Source organism: Coffea eugenioides, unplaced genomic scaffold (genome assembly GCF_003713205.1).
Source record: "Coffea eugenioides isolate CCC68of unplaced genomic scaffold, Ceug_1.0 ScVebR1_625;HRSCAF=1331, whole genome shotgun sequence".
In the NCBI taxonomy this organism is placed as follows: Eukaryota; Viridiplantae; Streptophyta; class Magnoliopsida; order Gentianales; family Rubiaceae; genus Coffea; species Coffea eugenioides.
Window position 1 is genome coordinate 22,624 of NW_020864481.1, and position 24,115 is coordinate 46,738.

At 32.3% G+C, this 24,115-nt stretch overlaps 2 protein-coding genes across 2 annotated transcripts; one reads left to right on the forward strand and one right to left on the reverse strand.

Moving 5' to 3' along the window:
• The first annotated feature begins 6,714 nt into the window (after window positions 1-6,714).
• LOC113758649 lies at window positions 6,715-11,867 on the forward strand. The gene is made up of 4 exons (XM_027301417.1): window positions 6,715-6,732; window positions 7,226-7,424; window positions 7,604-7,650; window positions 11,477-11,867. Exons 1-4 carry the CDS (start codon window positions 6,715-6,717, stop codon window positions 11,654-11,656), a joined length of 444 nt encoding a protein of 147 aa, XP_027157218.1. The 3' UTR covers window positions 11,657-11,867.
• Window positions 11,868-12,785: 918 nt separating this feature from the next.
• On the reverse strand, window positions 12,786-15,784 carry LOC113758647 (disease resistance protein RPM1-like). Its single transcript, XM_027301415.1, has one exon. It carries the CDS (start codon window positions 15,773-15,775, stop codon window positions 12,992-12,994), a length of 2,784 nt encoding a protein of 927 aa, XP_027157216.1. The 5' UTR covers window positions 15,776-15,784; the 3' UTR covers window positions 12,786-12,991.
• Window positions 15,785-24,115: the final 8,331 nt, after the last annotated feature.

The window sequence follows — 24,115 nt, forward strand, 5'->3', positions numbered from 1 at the left end:
CCCAATAATTTTATGAAAAGTTGTTCCTCCCCTCTTCCCCCTTCCCTCCCCCAATATTTTGTTTGGTACCTGAATAAGGGCAATACAAACATTTCAAATAACGATTGTAGGAAGACTCATTTATGTCAAATTTTCACTTTATATAAAATTATAGTGGGGATTATATGAATATTTTGAAAGGTTAAACTTTAAAAGAATAATGTGGTGATAGATGAAACCACACTAAGTGTATAGTTATTTACCATGTATGCTAATTATGGATCTTGTTTTTGCAATGCAGCATTATGACTGCCAAGTTATAAGATGAGATTTTTTCTTGTTCGGCTGAAAAGTTTTTCATATTCGAGTTTACTATCAAGAAACTAGCTTCAAACATCTGTTTCATATTTCACACCACTCCATCCCACTCTCGTTGCCCCATCTCTCTTAAAAGCCTCAATGTTCACCGATCACGAAAATTGCATATTCAAAAGTCCAAAAGTGTTCAAAGCCACATTTATCATAACCACCAGTGCAAGACTTCAACAGGTAAAGGCATTTGCCAGGGGCCATCTACCATAAACGTTTGCAAGCAACTTGCAATGGAGTTTCTTTTCCTTTTTTAAAAATCTACCATATGAACAAAGTACTAGAAATATGGCACAATTATCACAAATAAATAGCATGCTTTTCGTTTATATAATATGAACTGTTAGTTACATGTTGTTTCTTAGCTATCTTAATTTTTTCTTGGTATAATAGATTTGCAAGCTAATTTTTTTTGGTTTATTTGGGTGTTTTTCTATTTGTTTTGGTAGACTTTGGACCCAAACTTCTACTAAGGTTATGAAGTGGTGTCTTTGAGTTCAATAACACATCAACATGCATCAACGAGCATTGTGCAAGTAAGAAGAAAACTTGATTAATCACTTAATCTTATATTAGTTTGACAAGTCACTATTGTAACTTCATACATTTTCTAACAATGTTTAGCATTTGAGTTTTTAGGCACAGAATCTGCAAAATAATGATGACATTGACCAACAAGTTGCTAAAGATTAAAAAAAAAAATTGAATGAAGATGCTTTTGAAGAAATGGACTATGAGATTGTGGTCATGGGTTAGTTATGCATGTCAATGGATTAAACCAATTTGATTTTTGTCAGTTGTTCTATATTTCCCTAAAATCACAAATTTTATGGAGAAGATTTGTTTTGGTCAAAACATTAAGGATCATTTCGGCGCACAAACTAAACATGCTTTTGAAGAAATGGAAGATGAGATTGCGGTCATGGGTTAGTTATGTCTGTCAATGGATTAAACCAATTTAATTTTGCCCGTCAATTATTGAAATTTTTCGTCAATTGTTCTATATTTGCCTAAAATCACAAATTTGATGGAGAAGATTTTTTTTTTCTGTCAAAATATTAAGGATCATTTTGGTGTGCAAGCTAAACATTAGGAATCAAACTGCGTTTCTTCCTTGTTTCACTATCTCTTCTTTGAGTTTCTCGACAGAATAAACCTTTTGAATTGATTTTTAAATAATCCTAAACATACTTGTTGAACTTATTTTTTCTTTCTTTACATGCGAAGAAAGAACTTCATTTAAAAATGGAAAGAAGAATAATGTTTGAATAACTTCTATTCATGTCAGGCTTAAATTCTTTTCATCAATATATTCTGAACTACCAATCTCAATTAAAAAGAAAAGGTTTCTTCATTAAACCCTACTAAAACTTGCGTACCTATAGCCTCAAAAGTAATCAAACGAAATCTTCTTATCGTAATCATGACTTAAGATGCACGGAAAGAAACCCAAGAATCACGAACGCATGAACACATTGTAAATCCCAACTAATCAAAATCTGGTAGAGTTTTAACTACAGGTTCAATACTTACAATGCAAACAATAAGAAGAACCTAAAAACAACCCTTCATATTGTGTAACAAGGTGGTACCTATTGGAGTTCTCTCAATAGCAACAAATGAGAGAAGGAAAGTTGAAACCATTCTTTCCCAAATTTGGAGTTTTCAAAAGGCAAATAATATTAGCATTCCCAAAAAAAAGGTCTCGCGCACTCTTTCTCTTCTTTTTACTGTGTAAAAAGGCAATATTGCCCGTTTATCAGTTGTGTCTATTCGTTAACTACTGCAATTACCCTAAAGCTTCACAGTTGCTATAAAAGAGTTCCTTTGCCTCTTTCTTCACTACCAACACCGTTCTTTCCCTACCATTGTACATTTTCTAGCAATGGCAAAAGATTAAAATTGCAAGGGCCTACTAGATCACATGAAACTAGAGGAAATCAATGATATTTGAAAACCACAAGTCTGGAAGAATTCCTGAATTTTATCAATTGCTTCTATCTTTCATAGGTAATGTTTTTAAAAATTGATCTTTTTCATTTTTTTTTGTTTTATTAGAAGCATATATGTTACAAGTTTGAACATAACAATTCAATATTTTGATTAGAGATCTTTTTTTTGGATAGTTTAAGTTATAAAAAAATATATATTTGTAGAAAAGAGGACAATTTGCAGTAGTATGCCAATATACTGGCTTTTTTTGGATTGCCATTCTAGACAAAAATCTCATGTTTTTTGGGAATATTTCCTTGATACATTTTTCAATGAACTTTTTATTTTATATATATCATATCTAAAAAAGTATTACAATATACCCTTCCAGAAAATGCAATCCAAACAATATACTTCCATGATCAATCATAGTAGTATTGCGATTAGAACCTTTTTTTTACAATTAGAATAAAAAACTAAAAAAGAAAAATAGAACCTAGACAACAAAATCGATTATGTGACTTGACATTCAAGATTACTTGAAATAATTCTAATCCAGGTGAAGATAACTTGTAGTATTTTGGGTAATTTTTTTCAAAGGTCAAAAGGCTGTTTTGGTACAAAGGAATATGAGTACTAAACTATAGGTTTAAATTTAATTTCATTTAAATCAAAAGAAGGAAAGGACTTAGGCCTATCAATTGGGCCATTTGAATCGAGGTTTAACAAACTCAGGTTTGCTTTTATAGTTAGTAGTTAGTACCACTTTTGGATTTTGAATTATGAGTTTTGGATTGATAAATATGAAACTCGTACTTGATTCACAAAATATTCAGATTGTGAGTTTAATTCGGACTTAACTCAAACTCACTTATAACTCCTTAATTTTCTTAATGTAATTACTATAATTATTAAGTTTAAACTAATTTAATATCCATAGGACCACAACATTAAAACTATACAAGAATCGGTAACAATTCATTAAAAAGTATATAAACCAAGAATTTTTCAACAATAATATATCCAATTAATTCAATGTACATGGAAAATAGAAATAAAACATGATCAATAGTTAATATATCTTCAAAGGTCCTCAATTTGCTCATACTAAGATTTGTCCTTCTAAATCTTTTGACATAATTTTGTACATGTAATATTACGTATATATATATATTAATATATTTTGACAAATAACTCATAAGTATTTGTATTATATATTTAGATATATAATTATATATATCAAAATATGAATATTATATATATATATATATATATGCATATTAAAGGGTCAAGCCTATATCGGGTTTGACCCTAATAAGGCCCAAACTCTGCTCACATTTAATTTGGAGCTAATATTTAGATCCAATTTCAATCCAACTCAATGAAGGCTAGACTCATTAGACTTTTTCTCGGAGCCGAGTTCAAACTGACTCAGCCCCATTGATAATCCTAGAAGGATTGCCTCAAATTTTCATGCTAATCCGTTTCCCTCTCAAAATGAGTAAGAAAGGGATAAAACAATAATTACATATATAATACTAAGTTTGAGACCAAGTATACCAAAGGGAAGAAGTATATGAGACATTAGTGGCATGAATAAATGAAGTAAAAAATAAAAAAGTTTAATTAGGATTGCTAGTACCAATTTAAGACAATTGCGTTGTGATTCGCATCTTATTTTGTCCTATTACCCTCAATATCACTATGTGAAAACTTAAGCAACTAAAATGATTAAAATTTCAATCCAAAAGTACAAAGTCAAAATTGTTAAATAACAATAATTAAATGTTGACTATTAGTCATTGTTGAGTTTTCGTCATTGTAGAATGTACCTACTGTACTCTTTGGGTTGCACCAGGGTTAACAATTTCACAATGATGCACAAAGATATATCAAATTTAAGCACAATAAAGAAAACTTAATTAAAGAGAAAAGATAAGAAATGCAAACCAAATATCAATCCAATAGCCTCTTTAATAGATGGCGATGCTAACCAAGATGTACAAGTGAAGGCTCACTCCTTCCTCACCCCAAACACACTTTGGTTGAGGCAAGGAGTTTTACAACTATTCTAGTTAACCCTCAACAACCTACACTTGAAAGATCACTCACCCAAATAAGAACTATTTTATACAAATGAGGCAACCTTCACCAAGGTTTTACCACTCCAAGTGATAGGTTCACCTTCACCAAGGTTTAACTCCTCCTAGAGAGTAACCTTCACTTGAGCAACCTCACAACCCAACTTCCCCAACCCCTTATACAACCAACAAAGAATCTTTCTACTCAAAAATCTCACTTGTAAGCTTGTATTTTGTGTTGGCAAAAGTCTTATCTTTTCTCTTTAATTAAGTTTTCTTTATTGTGCTTAAATTTGATATATCTTTGTGCATCATTGTGAAATTGTTTGTACTCTTTGGGTTGCACCAGGACTTACACCTACTACCAAAAACTTTGAGAACCAAATTTATTTTGATCAAAACATTAAAGACTAATTTAGCGCTTAATCTAAAAATTGGAGACTAAAACTACAATTCTCTATTTTTCCAAAAAAAAAATCTACACATTTTTTTGGTTTTATTTTTGTGCACACATGTGATTTTTTTCACCTTTGATATCACATAATGGTCCAAACCGATTGACATCGGTTAATAGATTCAGGTGGCTTTTGGTTCGCACATCGGAATCGGATATCTTAGGTTTGGAATGAGGTCATTCATTCCAATATAGTTGTTTGGTTCAACTACCTGGAATGTGTATCGTTACTATAGTTGATGTTTGGTTCGTCGACTCTTTCGGAATGGATATAATAAATATATTATAAAATCACATCGTAAATGATAGTTATTGGCTCTTTGTAAATGAGATATAATAAATTTTCACTAATTAAATATATTAGTATAAATGTATTAGTAAATTTAGTCTAACTAATTAATAATTTCTATTAGTAAACATGTATAATTATTAGTATAATTGATAATATTAAATATATTACATAAATTAATGTACATTATATAATACATATAACTAATAATATTATTATTATAAGTTTGTAACTAATTAAATTAAATATTATATATATAATTAAATATAAATATACAAATGTTATAATATAAATATAATTATATAATATATACAAATATTAATTATACAAATATTTTATATAAATATAATATATATTACATATTAAATATAGTTATTATTATATATTATCATATTTAAAATAATAATTATAATTATAATTATATAACTTATTAATACTACATACATGTATATATTATAATAATATGCACATATAATATACATTTATAAATATACATATATATATTATAAATATAATATTATATAATATTAATAAACTTATAATATATATTATATAAGTATAATTATATTTAACTAAATAATTATAATATAAATTATATAACATAATAATATCATTATTATTAGTTTGTAACTAATTAAATTAAATATTATATATATAATTAATTATAATTATACAAATGTTATAATATAAATATATAATTATAAATATATAATATATAAATATTAATTGTACTAATATTTTATATAAATATAATGCGTATTAATATTAGATATAGTAATTATTATATATTATTATATTTAAAATAATAAATATAATTATCATTATATAAGTTATTAATATTATATACATGTTTATATTATAATTATATGCACATATAATATGCATTTATAAATATACATAAATATTATAGATATATTATTATATAATATTACTAAATTTAAAATATATATTATATAAATATAATTATATTTAACTAAATAATTATAATATATATTTATATAATATACTAATATTATAATTATAATATATTATATATATGTATATATTATAATATATAATATATATAATATATATAAATATTAATTATATCATTGTATAATTATAATTTGTAATTGGATTTGTTTCTTGGAATCAAACTTGGGAATCGGACAAAACCCACCAAAATACTTGGGAATGGAGAAACTCAAATTTTTAGAAATCATTCCAAGATTTCAATTCCCATTCTAGTGAACCAAACACCATTTATGGGGTTCATTCTATTCCCCGAATCCGATACCCTCTTACCAAACGCCCCCTCAATTGTTAAAATGACTTTGTAAATTGTGAGGGTGCTAATATGTAGAAAAATCCTATTTGGTAGAATTTGGGTAAAAAGAGAGTGCATTTAATAAAATTAAAGTTTGAAAATTGAAGTTTGAAGTCTGAATTCCATTAAATTAAGTTGTTGAATTGTTAAGTATTAACTCCTATTTAATAACTCAATTTAACACTTAAAGTTAATGGATTTAGATATTAACATGTTCAAACGCATTTGATAACCAAAAAATTGTGTATCTGAATTACTTAAATGACACTGAATTTTCTAGGCAAAATTGGCTTCGAAAAATAAAATGACACTAAATTTTCAGGTAAAACTTGCTCCAAAAAATAGGTGATAAGTTATTCATTTATCACTTAATGTGATATACACTCAAATGTATTATATTTAGTACTTAACAATTCAATAAATTAATGGATTCAGATTTTAAATTTAATATTTCATTTTAATATACACTCAAATGTGTCACATTTAGTACTTAGCAATTTAATAGCTTAACTAATTCGGACTTCAAATTTAATATTTTAAATTTTGCGTAAAATATTCAATGCCACTTAGTTAATTTAGACATTCTACTTTTGGTTATCAAATGCATCTGAAAATGTTCAAATTTGAATCCATTAAATTTAAGTGTTAAATTGAATTATCAAACAAGGCCTAAATCATTTAGTATAAATCACATTTTATCAGTATAAATCAGCATTTGCCATACAGAAGAGGGGGCGAAATATAAATATAAATATCCTTTGCCATACAGATTGCAATCCATTAACTCAATAATACAGGGAATGAAACACCGATAGACACAAAAAAGAGTGGCTGAAAAATTTGTGACAGCAAAAACAGAAGAAAAAGCAAAAGAATTGGAACTGAAAACCAAGGAAGAGCTGAAGCCCTGGGAGCAGCACTCTGTTGTGATCACCATTCCTCGTTTTGACTACAACGCCTCTTCTTCTCTCCTCAGTCATTCCCACTCCGGATTCCTCATCACCTGCCCCATCAGTAAGGCCTCTCATCCCATCTCTTCTGTCCAGAAAGTTATGTTTTTTTTGTTATTTTTGTACTTTATTGGCATTTATTTATGTAATTTGTTTCTGGGTTTTTTGAAAATTTTCAATTTGATTGTTTGGGATGGTCCGGCCAGTGTGGTGATTGATAAAAATGCTTCCTTTGTTATGTAGAGAGGGAGAAGAGTGCAACAAAAGAAGCCATGTCAATTTTTGAAAAGGTAATGAATTCTGCTGGTTTTGTCTCTTGTCAGTTCTTTGGAATAATGTCACAATAAGGAAATTTTAGACATAAAGAAAATTCATGCTGACTTCAGAATCATGACAGTTAAATTGGTTTAGTGAACTTGGTTTTATGGGATTCTTAAATTCTGGGCAAGGTTGGGAACTTGGGGTTTTTGTAAGTGAATAAGACTGTAGCGGGCTTGAATTACCGGTGTAATGTGTTTGCATCTGTAATTGTTTTGGTTTAAGATGAAGAGTAGCAATTTTATGGAATAGATGTTTGAATGATTAAGCATAAGTAAACAGCAAATGGGATGGTAACAAATTGATAAAACTGATGAAGTTTGGAGAACTGGGTGAGCTATGCAGAAGGTAGGCACAGGCATGTTGTGTTGTTCAAATGCAATAGGTGTTGATGGGGGAAAAACAAACTAACTAAAGTTGTTTACCGTTTTAAACGTGATAACCTTTTGGAAATGAAGTGTAATACTAATGATCTTCATTTGTGAGAATAATGGCAAAATTATGGACGCAACACCATTTCCATCTGTTGAACTTAGTCTAGGAAAAACATTGATGATTTTTGGGTTCTAAACTTGATTAAGATTTCAGTTTGCAGACAAACAGAAGGATAAGATGTCAATTATCCTGCCGATAGGTTATTAACATCTGAGTCTAGTAGCTGGCTTCAAATTTTTTTTTCATATGATCTTCCACTTCATCCATTTATTTGTAGCCTGTGCATTTTTGGGTCACGGATTAGTATGGTTTAGTCCTTGTTTACAAGTCTTATTCAACATGTTTTGCTTACACACTGTCATTTGTCACTTGGTTCAATCAAGTGACTGCTTAAGTCTGCTGTGCCTTCTTGAGTAAATGACATGATCCGACATCCAAAATGCAGCACTGGTTAATCACTCACAGCTTTCCAGAATATATATATATATATATATATATATATGACTTACCAATTTCCTTGAATTTGAAGAGGCTTATGGATACATAGTAACCTTAGCTTAAGCTTGAGCACATAACTGATACAGGTTAAGCACAAATTCACCTTACTAATACAGAACCTTTGCATCGTTTTCTTTGAAAATAAATCATAAACAATAGATAGAAGATATGCAATATTTTCTGCCGAAAGAAAAATTTTTTAAATATAAAAGCAGTTTACTAAGTGTATCATTATATTTCTCTAAAGAATGACATGGTCTTAAGTGATCATATTTCTGGAAGGAGAAGACCAGTAGTCCAATTTTGTTCAGCATTTGAGACATCAGATATTATATGCATGAAATATATAGCTGATTGCCAATCACCTATTTTGAGTTCTCAAGAAATAGATATATAAGCTTCAGTTTGCTTTTAATATCAAAAAGGCATTCTCCATTGCAGCAGCTTTAGATAATTGTCTTTCATTCATACCTAAAGGGACTTGTATAGGCATGAGATGTTCTACTCTTCTAGGGCCCAAATAACAAGTGGACAATTTAGAGTTAGCTTAAAATCTTGTGGCAGACAACTTGTTTGGAATTGTTTTTGGATATATTTACACCAGAGGCCAAGCGTTGCTGAGGCTTATCACTATGTGAAAGAAATGAATGAGTTTCAGTTATATTTGAAGTCCTCTCCAAAGCCTGTATCGTTTTTATTTCTTGGACCTCTCTCGTAGCAAAGGGAAGGCAAACGATAAACCAACTTGGAGAATGGGGAGGTGTGCATCTGGTGCTTGCAAGCTGTGTGTGCTGAATGTTTTCTTAGGGCTTCAAACTGATGTTGATATATTGATACATTATGCGTTCCATTCGTTTTTTATGAATGCCATCAATATTCACGACTGATGCAACCAATGAAGAGTTTAAGGGAAGAGTAAATTTTAATATTCTTGGGAACTTGACTGAAGATCCAATTTACCCACTTTGAAGAATGGGTAATCTTTTTAGGATCTCGATTATTTATTAAAAATTTAAATTCTACATATTTCAGTAGACTTAAAATTTATGGTGCTTTAGTAGCTTATGGGTATTGGGTAAACTGACAGTGGAGGACACTTCAGCCATTGTTTGAGACCATAGGCTTATTCGTTGACTTTGTTGGAAGGGCTTTTAATTGGAATGTTGGGATTCATCACCTCAATTTCCTGTCATAAGATATTCTGGTCCCCAGGGCTGAGCTGAAGCCCAGTACATATTGCATGTACTATTGTACACACACCCCACAGACCCAGGTTTGTTAGGCCATCCATGAAGGAGTTATTTAAGTTATTCACTGGTGAATTTTTTATGCATCTTTGTCTTGGAAGTGATGTCCTAAACCTTTGTGTCATATGTGGCTTTCTTCCTGACATTTTACTCTCATCTTCCATTGCATGTGGTAGTTTCTTTTCCCGTCCTTGAATATACACCAATGTGAAAGTAAGAGTTCAACCTGTCTTCCCCTCTGTCAAATAACATTCAGTGTTAAAAGCTTGTGTTCAAATTTTGTGTGAATGAGTTTGCTGCTTTTAGGACTATTAGTTAAAAGAGTTCAGGACATTTTTACTGATCAGCAGCTTGTGTAAGTCAGAAGCTATTTTAGTGTACTTCTAATGGATTTTAAAAGCTGGGGAAGTGCTTTGTTATCTGGGCATGGGTCTTAAGCTTGAAGCATGCTCTATGTTGTTGGAATATTGAGTTGCTGAATTTGTGCACTAAATAGGGCTCTAGGATACAATTGGTGCAGAAAATTAGAACAGAAGTAGGGAAGAAGAAATTTAGAAACCGTTGCGTCCATGGGGATACTATTTTGTACCAGTTCTCCTTTTCAAACTGCGAACATAGAGATCTGATACATCACTCCTACAGTGGACAACCTTGCATATTCTCCAAATCTCATGTTATTTTCATATGCATCAATAACTATCTGTATTCTTCTACTTCCATCAGTTGCAGCTATAGAAGACTTTTATATCCTGATTGCTGATTGAAACCTGAAGAATTCCATGAGAACAGAAATATCTGCTACCAAATCGAACTATTGACTTTTAAAGATGAGAATCCCTCTGAATCCTCCTATGGAGATAATAGAATTATGTGTCAAATATAGATAATCTTTTCTTACTGGCTATTCTATGTAAACTGTTTTCTCTTGGAAAATGGTGGAGAAATGAAGTGAGTCTGGCTAGCTGGTGGTGATCTATCGTCATTCTTTACTTTTTCTTTTCATTAATTTTTTTTCAAAATTTGATTGACTTTTAGCACTTCTGATCTTAGAACAATGCTTCTTTCTACAACTTTTTTGCTAACCCGGTTCTATCTTGATAGCTGTATTAATTTATGAAATCTTGGTTAAAAGAGTGACAATTAGCACAAGGATAATCAGAAATTTATTGTACAACAGATGGTCCAGGGGCAGAATACTCGAGTTTGGGAGCAATTCTGACATAATTGTTCGATATGATTATTAGTAGAGAAATTGCAGTTTAATGAAATGTAATTCTTGAAGATAATAGCCTATGGCTTTTATATACTTATGCTACTGAACTTGTGCAGAATCAGCATGCATGATATTTCTTCACCATCTTTTCTTTTTTCTTTTTCTTTTTTTTATAGATGATCTGATTGATTCATCCAATTTCATATATCTGAACTATCTCAATGGGAAACCTGCTTGCATCTAAAAGGTGTAAAGTGTAGAAATCAGCTTGGTGTCTTGTTACCTGTAATTGCAGTACATTTTCTTACATACCTTGTTGTGTATGTAAAACTAAATAAGTTAATTCAAGTTGCGTTTATGTTCTGTGAGATGTTGACCAGTTGTACGATTAAATATGCTTTGCAGTATGTCAGATCTTTGAGTATTCTAAATGCTGAAGGTTCTGAAAGTTTGGATGAGAATATGTTAGCTAAGAAGAGGAGAATATCTGTAAGTACAGAGGAGGAACTTGGCAACAGTTTGGAGAGGAAAGATGCGGCCGATGACTTTGGAGAACCTGGTAATAGTTTAAGTCTGGTATTTTAGTTTATACACATGCTCGTACAGATAAATTAACGTGTATGACGACCTGCAAATCTACAAAAAAAATGAAAAGGGTGGGGATTTGTCTGTAAGAACAGGTAATACGACTTGTATGCATGAAAAAATAAGAACAAGTTTATTAAAACAACTAGAGCCAGAATCTAATGGAAGATTCTGAAGTTTTTTTGTCAGTGGCTGTTTGGCTTCTTTACCTTTTGGTTATGAGCCAGAGACTCCACAACTTGCTGAGCAAATATACGACAGCGATGAAGTTTGGATCATTTGCCACACTACCCTCATTTGTGGCATTAGCTCAATAGATATATTAAAAATCCATCCCGCCCAAATTACCTTTGGTTATGGACAGCCCATTGAAGTTTGGGATCATTTGCTCAATAGATATATTGTAGAGTGAACCCAAAGGTAACTCTTCCATCAGTTTTACTTTACATAGCCTGTGGTATCTGAATCGCATGAAATGAAAAACATGTTCCAAACTGTGTTCATTGCAACCCTGTCAAGTTTCTGTGTTGTGATAATGACAAAGAATTGCTTAGAGTTATTTACTTCAAAAATCGGGGGAGGATTCAAATTCAATTTTGGAAAACATCCCAGCATGCATTAATGGCGTGTTCTCAATCACATTGCTTGGCCCTTTGGGGTAAAATCAGATGAAGATCTTACATCATGATGAAATGGAGTTTATACATTTCAAGTCCAAGAACACAAGCACCATAACAAGTATAGTTGGCCGTTGTTGCAGAAGTACTACAACAAGTACAGCTAAAACAAACGACCAAAGGAAACAACAATTTGCAACCAAAAACAAAACATATCAAACACAGGAAGAACGAAGAGAAATGCCAAAGGTGATGAAGGCAAAAACTCAAAAGACCACGTAAATACCAAAACATGAAAAGGAATGATCATAATTTCCAAGAGGTTTGAAAAAGTAGAAGCCATGAGAACTCCTTACTTTTGCGAAATCCCTTATTTTGCCATGACAACCTTCAAGTCTGGACTTTGGACTTCAAAAGGTGTTATACATCCAAACTAATTTCACTAACTGCTTCATACACTTCAAAATTACTTAATGAAGAGCAAGTTTGATGGAGCCAACTATAAAAAACTATTTCGAGGAATTGAAGGTGATTGTAGCTATTTCATGATATGATTTGATACAAATGTAGTAAGCAGTAGAAAGGAAAAAGTAAACGAGAACTCAATGAAATAAAGGGAAAAGCTAGTAAGCAACCTGAGACTTATACAAGAGATGAGTTGACTGAATATCAATTAATGTTGAAAGCTGCAAAGAGTTGTCTCTTAGCTTCTCTTCTCTTAGAGGAACGTGCCTTCCCAATGACCATCAATCCAGTGACCAGTGAAAACTTGAGGGATATGAGAAATTGTCTGATAATCTTCACTTTGTTGATCTAAATTTTGTACTTTCTGCATTAGCTCATCAGACATATCAAAGAACCCAAGAAATTGAAGTCCGGTCAAGTTTTGGATGCCTGAAGGCAACTCCTGCATCAGTTTACAACCCATTAATTGCAGATTTCTGAGAGTAGCCATTGATTCCTCTTCCACTCTCACCCATTTCAGTCTTGTTAATTGCACAAGCTCTAAGTGCTGGAGTTTTTGAAATCCTCCAACCTCGAAACACAGTGTCTCCCCTTCATAAGCACGATAGAGAGTAAGTGATACCAGATTGGGCAAATGTCCGAGGGAGCCTGTTACATTCTCATCTTCTCTCAACCTACTATTGTCCAACTGTAAGATTCTCAAGGATTGAAGTGATGTCACCCATTGCGGTACTCTCTCTAAACGCCCCTTCAACAACAGAGATGTGAGGAATCCAAGTTTTGGAGAGACGGAATGTTGGAGATCAAGGATCTCATCTTCTTTAATACAGGAGATGACCAATTTTTGAAGGTTGGTCAGCCTCAAGAGGGAGGACAGCAACTCTTTTCCATCTTCTCTTCTCAGCTTTGTGATGGCTAATTGTCGCAATTGCGTTAGCTTTCCAATCTCCCTTACTATTTTATCACTGTCTGCTTCTATACCAAACAAATCCTCCAAACAAACAAGCTTTCCAATTCCATCTGGAGATTTGCAGCCCCAAACTGCATACTCATTTGAATAATCACCCACTCCACCTAAGCAAAGACAACGGAGTTTTCTTAGATTTAGAATATCCGCAGGCAACTCTGTTACATTCGTTCCTATCAGATCTATAACTTCAAGGTTTTGAAGCTTCCCAATAGATTTTGGAATAATTTTAACTCCAGTTCCACTGAGATTAAGATACCTGAGATGAAATAGTTTGAAGACTTGCTTTGGGATGTTGTCCAATTCAGCTCCATGCAAATCCAACACCTTTAGCAACTTGGGATCACCACTTAAGAACTCGGACAAAAATGTAGTTGTGAAAGGATCTTCATACCCAAATATTGCCACAGACCGAAGACACTTTAAGCCACTAAATTCTTGTGGATTATCAATGAAGTTGTGGATTGCTAGGTGTCGAACTTTTGTAGGCCATCTTGTGTAATATCTGGTGGCCACAGTCGTGAAGTCCTGCTCTTTGGATTTTGAAACAATGATTTCACGTAGAAAATCATGGAGACCACATGTTTCCAATCTGCCATCGGCAAATGAGGATTTAACTTGGATTAAGCTTCTGTTGATGAGTTCTTTCATATATCTCATAGCAATATCAGTGGATGTTATTCTTTCTTTCTCTTCTACAAATCCTAGTGCAATCCATTTCAGAAGTATATCATCCACATCAATTGGATAATCTTCAGGGTAGATGCTTAGATATAATAGGCAGCTTTTAAGATAGTAAGGCAAATCATTGTAGCTAAGTAAGAGTACCCTTTTAATCCTGTCAAGCTTACCACTGCCATCTGCCTCGCCGCCAAAACCATGAAGAATCATCTCCCATTCATCTGTCTTTTCCATGTCCTTCAGAGCCAAAACACCACCTATTGCAACAATTGCAAGCGGTAGGCCCTCACATTTTTTCAATAATTTTTTAGCAACTTCTTCCAGATTTGGAGGACAGTCATTGCTCTGAAATGTTCTATTGCAAAATAGAGTCCAAGACTCTTTATCAGTAAGAGGCTTCATCTTATAGATGAAGTCAAGTGATCCTAAACAAGACGCAGAAGCTACATCAGCTATTCGTGTTGTCAACACAACACGACTAGTGATATTGCAGTCAGGCAATACACATTTGATAGCTTCCCAGGCATCTATACTCCAGACATCATCAAGGACAATAATGTACCTTCTTTCTTGGAGGAAGTCTTTGACAAATTCACTCAGCGTAAGAACATCCATGGATTCCACTTGGGGAGGGACCGGCTGTCTGATTTCGTTGTACAATTGTTGGATCAGGTTCTTGATGATGACGCTGAACTGAAAATTTTGAGAAACAGTTATCCAGGCATGGCTCTGAAATTGTTTCTTCACTGCAGCATCATCGTAGACTTTTTTCACCAGGGTAGTCTTCCCGAGTCCCCCCATTCCCACAACCGAAACTACTTTCAATTGGGAATGGTCATCAAGGATTTTTGAGATGAGCTCTGCTTTTGGCTTATCAATCCCAACAAGTTGAGCTTCTTCAATGAAGAGTGATTGAGCACGAATGTCAAAATCTGCATTCACCTGACGGGAAGAGATGAAGCCCCTTTCTTGAGTACCATATAGGGACTGGTACCTCTGATGCCTCGCTGAAATCTCTCCAACTCTGGCCTTGATGTCTTTTATCTCCAAAGAAATTTGATGGCGAGCTTTCAGATTCTTCATTGAGTTATAGATCTTTCCAACCTTGCCACAGAATCCATCCATGTAACCACGAGCAAAGCGGAAGGTAAAATCATCGAGAACATCCTCTGTATCATAAGCAACTTCTCGAACCTGCTTTAGCCATTCTTGGAGTTGAGAATCATTATTGTCTTCCTTTGCTTCAGCTTCTCTGAGGAAAGCCTTCATGCTCCCGAGTTCATCATTGATGAATTGAACATCTGATTTAAGCCCCCCCAAAAGTGTGATCTCTTGGGAAAGCAAGGTTGAGAGCTGTTTAATCAAAAAACCTACGACACTCTCTGCCATGATGCTCAATCAAATTTCTCAAGAATCAGTTCTTATCATAAAAAATTTTCAGATTTTCCCAATTTCAGAAACTATGCTTTTTTCTTTCTTTTTTCTTTTGTAGTTATATAGATGCCGGTATAATGAGCTAGCAAAGTCCTAATATATGAATTGAAAGAATAGCTTTCAAATGATATGAATTTGCGAACGTATCTTTTTTTTCCCTTTTGTTATAAACCAAGAGTTTATTTGGCATTTTGGTAGTAACAAATCAAAATTATTGCTAGTCAAAAGCGATAATGTCAGTCTACTCAAAAGAAAAGGATACAGAGCAAACCTAAAAAAAAGCTAAAGGAATAACTATTCTCTTGGCTAAAAATGGCATAGAGATTTGGAATTTCTTTATTGTTAAATTGGAAAGAAGCATTTTATGTGAATCTAAACATCTTCAATAATGTCAGCCCCCTTCTAATGTTTTTCTTAATTTCTCTCAAAGAAAATGAGCTCGATAGCTATTGTTCTAAGTAAAACTAAAGGATTTAGAAAAAAAAAATATATTTCCCTAAATCCAACTACTTTGTAAGGATATAATACGTAAAGGTAAATCCTTGATTCCTTCTTGAAATTGCACTTGTCAATACTTGCAAAGTAAACATAAATCATGTGTAACGAAACAAAAAAGAATTTGCACTGCCTGCAACGAAAGGCATATGAGCATAACCTAAAAATGGCCAAGTTTATTAAATACACATATCTCATGCTAAGAAGGCAATGACAAAATTTATTAGTTAAACTTGGAAACAAGGTATTTGTCATAGTCAATCTAACAATATTCTTGAGAAAGTCAAACTCCCGCTTCTAATGTGGTTTGCAATTGCTTCCAAACGGTGTAGCTAATATGCTAAATTAAACGGCCTAAAAAAATTTGACCCATTGAAAAGACGATCTACAAATATAAGGATTTTAGCATTCATATTTCATTTCAAATGCCAATGGAGTTTGGAAACTAAATATTTGAGTATTAGCTAAAACATCTATAGGCAGTTGCAGATATAAACTTGTATACAAGAACTTGCTTTTTTGCAGAAAGTCCCCCCTCCTTCTCTCTATTTCATATATAATCACATAACCAATATAAATCTAATAGTTTTATAGTAGAGAATGGAAATAAGAAAAATAACTCCAATTCATAACAAGATACCTAAATGCGCTCCAGTAACCCAAGTTAATTTTCCCGTCAATTATTAACTGTTTCCTCAAGTACAAAATCACAAATTTATGAGAGCAAAAGTTTTTTTTTTTGTCAAAAAATATTTAAGGATCGTTTTGGCAGCAGCTAAACATAGGGAATCCAAAAACCTGCGTTCGTCCTAATTTCACTATCTGCCTCTCGGCAGTTTCTCAAAAAGAATAACACCTTTGAATTGATTTTTTAAACAATCGTAAACATACCTCTTGAACTTTTTTTTTCTTTGTTTACATGCAAAGAAAGAACTTCATTTAAAAAATGGAAAGAAGAGAAATGTTTGAATAACTTCCATTCATGCCAGGCTTAAATTTTTTTCATCAATTTTTTGAACTACCAATCTCAATTAAAAAGAAAATGTTTCTTCATTAAACCCTACTAAAACTTGCGTACCTATAGCCTCAAAAGTAATCGAACTAAATCTTTTTATCAGAATCATGACTTATGATGCACAGAAAGAAACCCAATAATCAAGAACGCATGAACATATTGTAAATCCTAACTAATCAAAATCTAGTAGAGTTTTAACTACAGGTTCAATACTTACAATGCAAACAATAAGACGAACCTAAAAACAACCCTTCATATTGTGTAACAAAGCGGTGCCTATTGGAGTTCTCTTAATAGCAACAAATGAGAGAAGGAAAGTTGAAACCATTCTTTCCCAAATTTTGGAGTTTTCAAAAGGCAAATAATATTACCATTCACGAAAAAAAAGGCCTCACACACTCTTTCTCTTCTTTTTATTGTGTAAAAAGGCAATGTAGCCCATTTGTTAACTATTGCAATTGCCCTAAGGCTTCACAATTGCTATAAAAGAGTTCCTTTGCCTCTTTCTTCAAGACCAAAACCGTTCTTTCCCTACCATTGTACATTTTCTAGCAATGGCAAAAGATTAAAATTGCAAAGGCCTACTAGATCACATGAAACTGGAGGAAATCAATGATATTTGAAAACCACAAGTCTGGAAGAATTCTTGAATTTTGTCAATTGCTTTTATCTTCCATAGGTAATATTTTTAAAGATTGATCTTTTTCATTATTTTGTTTGTTTTATTAGAAACATGATGTTACAAGTTTGAACATAACAATTCAATATTTTGATTAGAGATTTTTTTGGATAGTTTAAGTTATCAAAAATAATATATTTGCAGAAAAGAGGTCAATTTGCAGTAGTATGCCAATATACTAGCTTTTTTTGGATTGCCATTCTCTGGACAAAATTCCCATGTTTTTTGGAAATATTTCCTTGATACATTTTTCAATGAACTTTTTATTTTATATATATCATATCTAAAAAAGTATTACAATATACCCTTCCAGAAAATGCAATCCAAACAATATACTTCCGTGATCAATCATAGTAGTATTGCGATTAGAACCTTTTTTTTACAATTAGAATAAAAAACTAAAAAAGAAAAATAGAACCTAGACAACAAAATCGATTATGTGCCTCGACTTTCAAGATATTACTTGAAATAATTCTAATCTAGGTGAAGATAACTTGTAGTATTTTGGGTAATTTTTTTCAAAGGTCAAAAGGTTGTTTAGGTACAAAGGAATATGAGTACTAAACTATAGGTTTAAATTTAATTTAATTTAAATCAAAAGAAGGGAAGGACTTAGGCCTGTCAATTGGGCCATATGAATCGAGGTTTAACAAACTCAGGTCCGCTTTTATAGTTAGTAGTTAGTACCACTTTTGGATTTAGAATTATGAGTTTTGGATTGATAAATATGAAACTCGTACTTGACTCACAAAATATTCAGATTGTGAGTTTAATTCGGACTTAACTCAAACTCATTTATAACTCCTTAATTTCCTTAATGTAATTACTATAATTATTAAGTTTTAAACTAATTTAATATCCATAGGACCACAACATTAAAACTATACAAGAATCGGTTACAATTCATTAAAAAGTATATAAACCAAGAATTTTTCAACAATAATATATCCAATTAATTCAATGTACATGGAAAATAGAAATAAAACATGATCAATAGTTAATATATCTTCAAAGGTCCTGAATTTGCTCATACTAAGATTTGTCCTTCTAAATCTTTTGACATAATTTTGTATATGTAATATTACGTATATATATATATTAATATATTTTGACAAATAACTCATAAGTATTAGTATTATATATTTAGATATATAATTATATATATCAAAATATGAATATTATATATTTAGATATATAATTATATATATCAAAATATGAATATTATATATATATATGCATATTAAAGGGTTGAGCCTATATCGGGTTTGACCCTAATAAGGCCCAAACTCTGCTCACATTTAATTTGGAGCTAATATTTAGATCCAATTTCAATCCAACTCAATGAAGGTTAGACTCATTAGACTTTTTCTCGGAGCCGAGTTCAAACTGGCTCAGCCCCATTGATAGTCCTAGAAGGATTGCCTCAGATTTTCATGCTAATCCGTTTCCCTCTCAAAATTCCCTCTCAAAATGAGTAAGAAAGGGATAAAACAATAATTACATATATAATACTAAGTTTGAGACCAAGTATACCAAAGGGAAGAAGTATATGAGACATTAGTGGCATGAATAAATGAAGTAAAAAATAAAAAAGTTTAATTAGAATTGCTAGTACCAATTTAAGACAATTGCATTGTGATTCGCGTCTATTTTGCCCTAATACCCTCAATATCACTATGTGAAAACTTAAGCAACTAAAATGATTAAAATTTCAATCCAAAAGTACAAAGTCAAAATTGTTAAATAACAATAATTAAATTTTGACTATTAGTCATTGTTGAGTTTTCGTCATTGTAGAATGTACCTACTACCAAAAACTTTGAGAACCAAATTTATTTTGATCGGAACATTAAAGACTAATTTAGCGCTTAATCTAAAAATTGGAGACTAAAACTACAATTCTCCCTTTTTCCAAAAGAAAAATCTACACCTTTTTTTGGTTTTATTTTTGTGCACACATGTGATTTTTTTCACCTTTGATATCACATAATGGTCCAAACCGACTGACATCGGTTAATAGATTCAATTGTTAAAATGACTTTGTAAATTGTGAGGGTGGTAATATGTAGAAAAATCCTGTTTGGTAGAATTTGGGTAAAAGGAGAGTGCATTTGATAAAATTAAAGTTTGAAAATTGAAGTTTGAAGTCTGAATTCCATTAAATTAAGTTGTTGAATTGTTAAGTATTAACCCCTATTTGATAACTCAATTTAACACTTAAAGTTAATGGATTTAGATATTAACATGTTCAAATGCATTTGATAACCAAAAAATTGTACATCTGAATTAATTAAATGACACTGAATTTTCTAGGCAAAAATGGCTTCAAAAAATAAAATGACACTAAATTTCCCAGGTAAAACTTGCTCCAAAAAATAGGTGATAAGTTATTCATTTATCATTTAATGTGATATACACTCAAATATATTACATTTAGTACTTAACAATTCAATAAATTAATGGATTCAGACTTTAAATTTAATATTTTATTTTGATATACACTCAAATGTGTCACATTTAGTACTTAGCAATTTAATAGCTTAACCGATTCAGACTTCAAATTTAATATTTCAAGTTTTGTGTAAAAAATTCAATGCCACTTAGTTAATTTAGACATTCTATTTTTGGTTATCAAATGCATCTGAAGATGTTCAGATCTGAATCCATTAAGTTTAAGTGTTAAATTGGATTATCAAACAAGGCCTAAATCATTTAGTATAAATCACATTTTATCAGTAAAGTAAGTGGAAGAACTAGGGTATAAATCCTCATTTGCCATACAAAACAGGGGGCGAAATATAAATATAAATATCCTTTGCCATACAGATTGCACATAATACTGGGAATGAAACACCGATAGACTCAAAAAAGAGTGGCTGAAAATTTTGTGACAGCAAAAACAGAAGAAAAAACAAAAGAATTGGAACTGAAAACCAAGGAGGAGCTGAGACCCTGGGAGCAGCACTCTGTTGTGACCACCATTCCTCGTTTTGACTACAACGCCTCTTTTTCTCTCCTCAGTCATTCCCACTCCGGATTCCTCATCACCTGCCCCATCAGTAAGGCCTCTCATCCCATCTCTTCTGTCCAGAACGTTATGTTTTTTTTTGTTATTTTTGTACTTTATTGGCATTTATTTATGTAATTTGCTTCTGGGTTTTTTGAAAAATTTCAATTTGATTGTTTAGGATAGTCCGGGCAGTGTGGTGATTGATAAAAATGCTTCCTTTGTTATGTAGAGAGGGAGAAGAGTGCAACAAAAGAAGCCATGTCAATTTTTGAAAAGGTAATGAATTCTGCTGGTTTTGTCTCTTGTCAGTTCTTTGGAATAATGTCACAATAAGGAAATTTTAGACATAAAGAAAATTCATGCTGACTTCAGAATCAGGACAGTTAAATTGGTTTAGTGAACTTGGTTTTATGGGATTCTTAAATTCTGGGCAAGGTTGGGAACTTGGGGTTTTTGTAAGTGAATAAGACTATAGCGGGCTTGAATTACCGGTGTAATGTGTTTGCATCTGTAATTGTAATTGTTTTGGTTTAAGATGAAGAGTAGCAATTTTATGGAATAGATGTTTGAATGATTAAGCATAAGTAAACAGCAAATGGGATGGCAACAAATTGATAAAACTGATGAAGTTTGGAGAACTGGGTGAGCTATGCAGAAGGTAGGCACAGGCATGTTGTGTTGTTCAAATGCAATAGGTGTTGATGGGGGAAAAACAAACAAACTAAAGTTGTTTACCGTTTTAAACATGATAACTTTTTGGAAATGAAGTGTAATACTAATGGTCTTCATTTGTGAGAATAATGGCAAAATTATGGACGCAACACTATTTCCATCTGTTGAACTTAGTCTAGGAAAAACATTGATGATTTTTGGGTTCTAAACTTGATTAAGATTTCAGTTTGCAGACAAACAGAAGGATAAGATGTCAATTATCCTGCCGATAGGTTATTAACATCTGAGTCTAGTAGCTGGCTTCAATTTTTTTTTTCATATGATCTTCTACTTCATCCATTTATTTGTAGCCTGTGCATTTTTGGGTCACAGATTAGTATGGTTTAGTCCTTGTTTACAAGTCTTATTCAGCATGTTTTGCTTACACACTGTCATTTGTCGCTTGGTTCAATCAAGTGACTGCTTAAGTCTGCTGTGCCTTCTTGAGTAAATGACATGATCCGACATCCAAAATGCAGCACTGGTTAATCACTCACAGCTTTCCAGAATATATATATATATATATATATGACTTACCAATTTCCTTGAATTTGAAGAGGTTTATGGATACATAGTAACCTTAGCTTAAGCTTGAGCACATAACTGATACAGGTTAAGCACAAATTCACCTTACTAATACAGAACCTTTGCATTGTTTTCTTTGAAAATAAATCATAAACAATAGATAGATGATATGCAATATTTTCTGCCGCAAGAAAAATTTTTTAAATATAAAAGCAATTTACTAAGTGTATCATTATATTTCTCTAAAGAATGACATGGTCTTAAGTGATCATATTTCTGGAAGGAGAAGACCAGTAGTCCAATTTTGTTCAGCATTTGAGACATCAGATATTATATGCATGAAATATATAGCTGATTGCCAATCACCTATTTTGAGTTCTCAAGAAATAGATATATAAGCTTCAGTTTGCTTTTAATATCAAAAAGGCATTCTCCATTGCAGCAGCTTTAGATAATTGTCTTTCATTCATACCTAAAGGGACTTGTATAGGCATGAGATGTTCTACTCTTCTAGGGCCCAAATAACAAGTGGACAATTTAGAGTTAGCTTAAAATCTTGTGGCAGACAACTTGTTTGGAATTGTTTTTGGATATATTTACACCAGAGGCCAAGCGTTGCTGAGGCTTATCACTATGTGAAAGAAATGAATGAGTTTCAGTTATATTTGAAGTCCTCTCCAAAGCCTGTATCGTTTTTATTTCTTGGACCTCTCTCGTAGCAAAGGGAAGGCAAACGATAAACCAACTTGGAGAATGGGGAGGTGTGCATCTGGTGCTTGCAAGCTGTGTGTGCTGAATGTTTTCTTAGGGCTTCAAACTGATGTTGATATATTGATACATTATGCGTTCCATTCGTTTTTTATGAATGCCATCAATATTCACGACTGATGCAACCAATGAAGAGTTTAAGGGAAGAGTAAATTTTAATATTCTTGGGAACTTGACTGAAGATCCAATTTACCCACTTTGAAGAATGGGTAATCTTTTTAGGATCTCGATTATTTATTAAAAATTTAAATTCTACATATTTCAGTAGACTTAAAATTTATGGTGCTTTAGTAGCTTATGGGTATTGGGTAAACTGACAGTGGAGGACACTTCAGCCATTGTTTGAGACCATAGGCTTATTCGTTGACTTTGTTGGAAGGGCTTTTAATTGGAATGTTGGGATTCATCACCTCAATTTCCTGTCATAAGATATTCTGGTCCCCAGGGCTGAGCTGAAGCCCAGTACATATTGCATGTACTATTGTACACACACCCCACAGACCCAGGTTTGTTAGGCCATCCATGAAGGAGTTATTTAAGTTATTCACTGGTGAATTTTTTATGCATCTTTGTCTTGGAAGTGATGTCCTAAACCTTTGTGTCATATGTGGCTTTCTTCCTGACATTTTACTCTCATCTTCCATTGCATGTGGTAGTTTCTTTTCCCGTCCTTGAATATACACCAATGTGAAAGTAAGAGTTCAACCTGTCTTCCCCTCTGTCAAATAACATTCAGTGTTAAAAGCTTGTGTTCAAATTTTGTGTGAATGAGTTTGCTGCTTTTAGGACTATTAGTTAAAAGAGTTCAGGACATTTTTACTGATCAGCAGCTTGTGTAAGTCAGAAGCTATTTTAGTGTACTTCTAATGGATTTTAAAAGCTGGGGAAGTGCTTTGTTATCTGGGCATGGGTCTTAAGCTTGAAGCATGCTCTATGTTGTTGGAATATTGAGTTGCTGAATTTGTGCACTAAATAGGGCTCTAGGATACAATTGGTGCAGAAAATTAGAACAGAAGTAGGGAAGAAGAAATTTAGAAACCGTTGCGTCCATGGGGATACTATTTTGTACCAGTTCTCCTTTTCAAACTGCGA

Bases quoted from the DNA above. Each gene is read 5' to 3' on its own strand.
- LOC113758647 (XM_027301415.1), bottom strand. From the start codon at position 15,775: ATGGCAGAGAGTGTCGTAGGTTTTTTGATTAAACAGCTCTCAACCTTG.
- LOC113758649 (XM_027301417.1), top strand. The intron at 7,425-7,603 runs GTAAGGCCTCTC...TTTGTTATGTAG, and splicing joins CCTCATCACCTGCCCCATCA to AGAGGGAGAAGAGTGCAACA. The intron at 7,651-11,476 runs GTAATGAATTCT...TATGCTTTGCAG, and splicing joins CCATGTCAATTTTTGAAAAG to TATGTCAGATCTTTGAGTAT.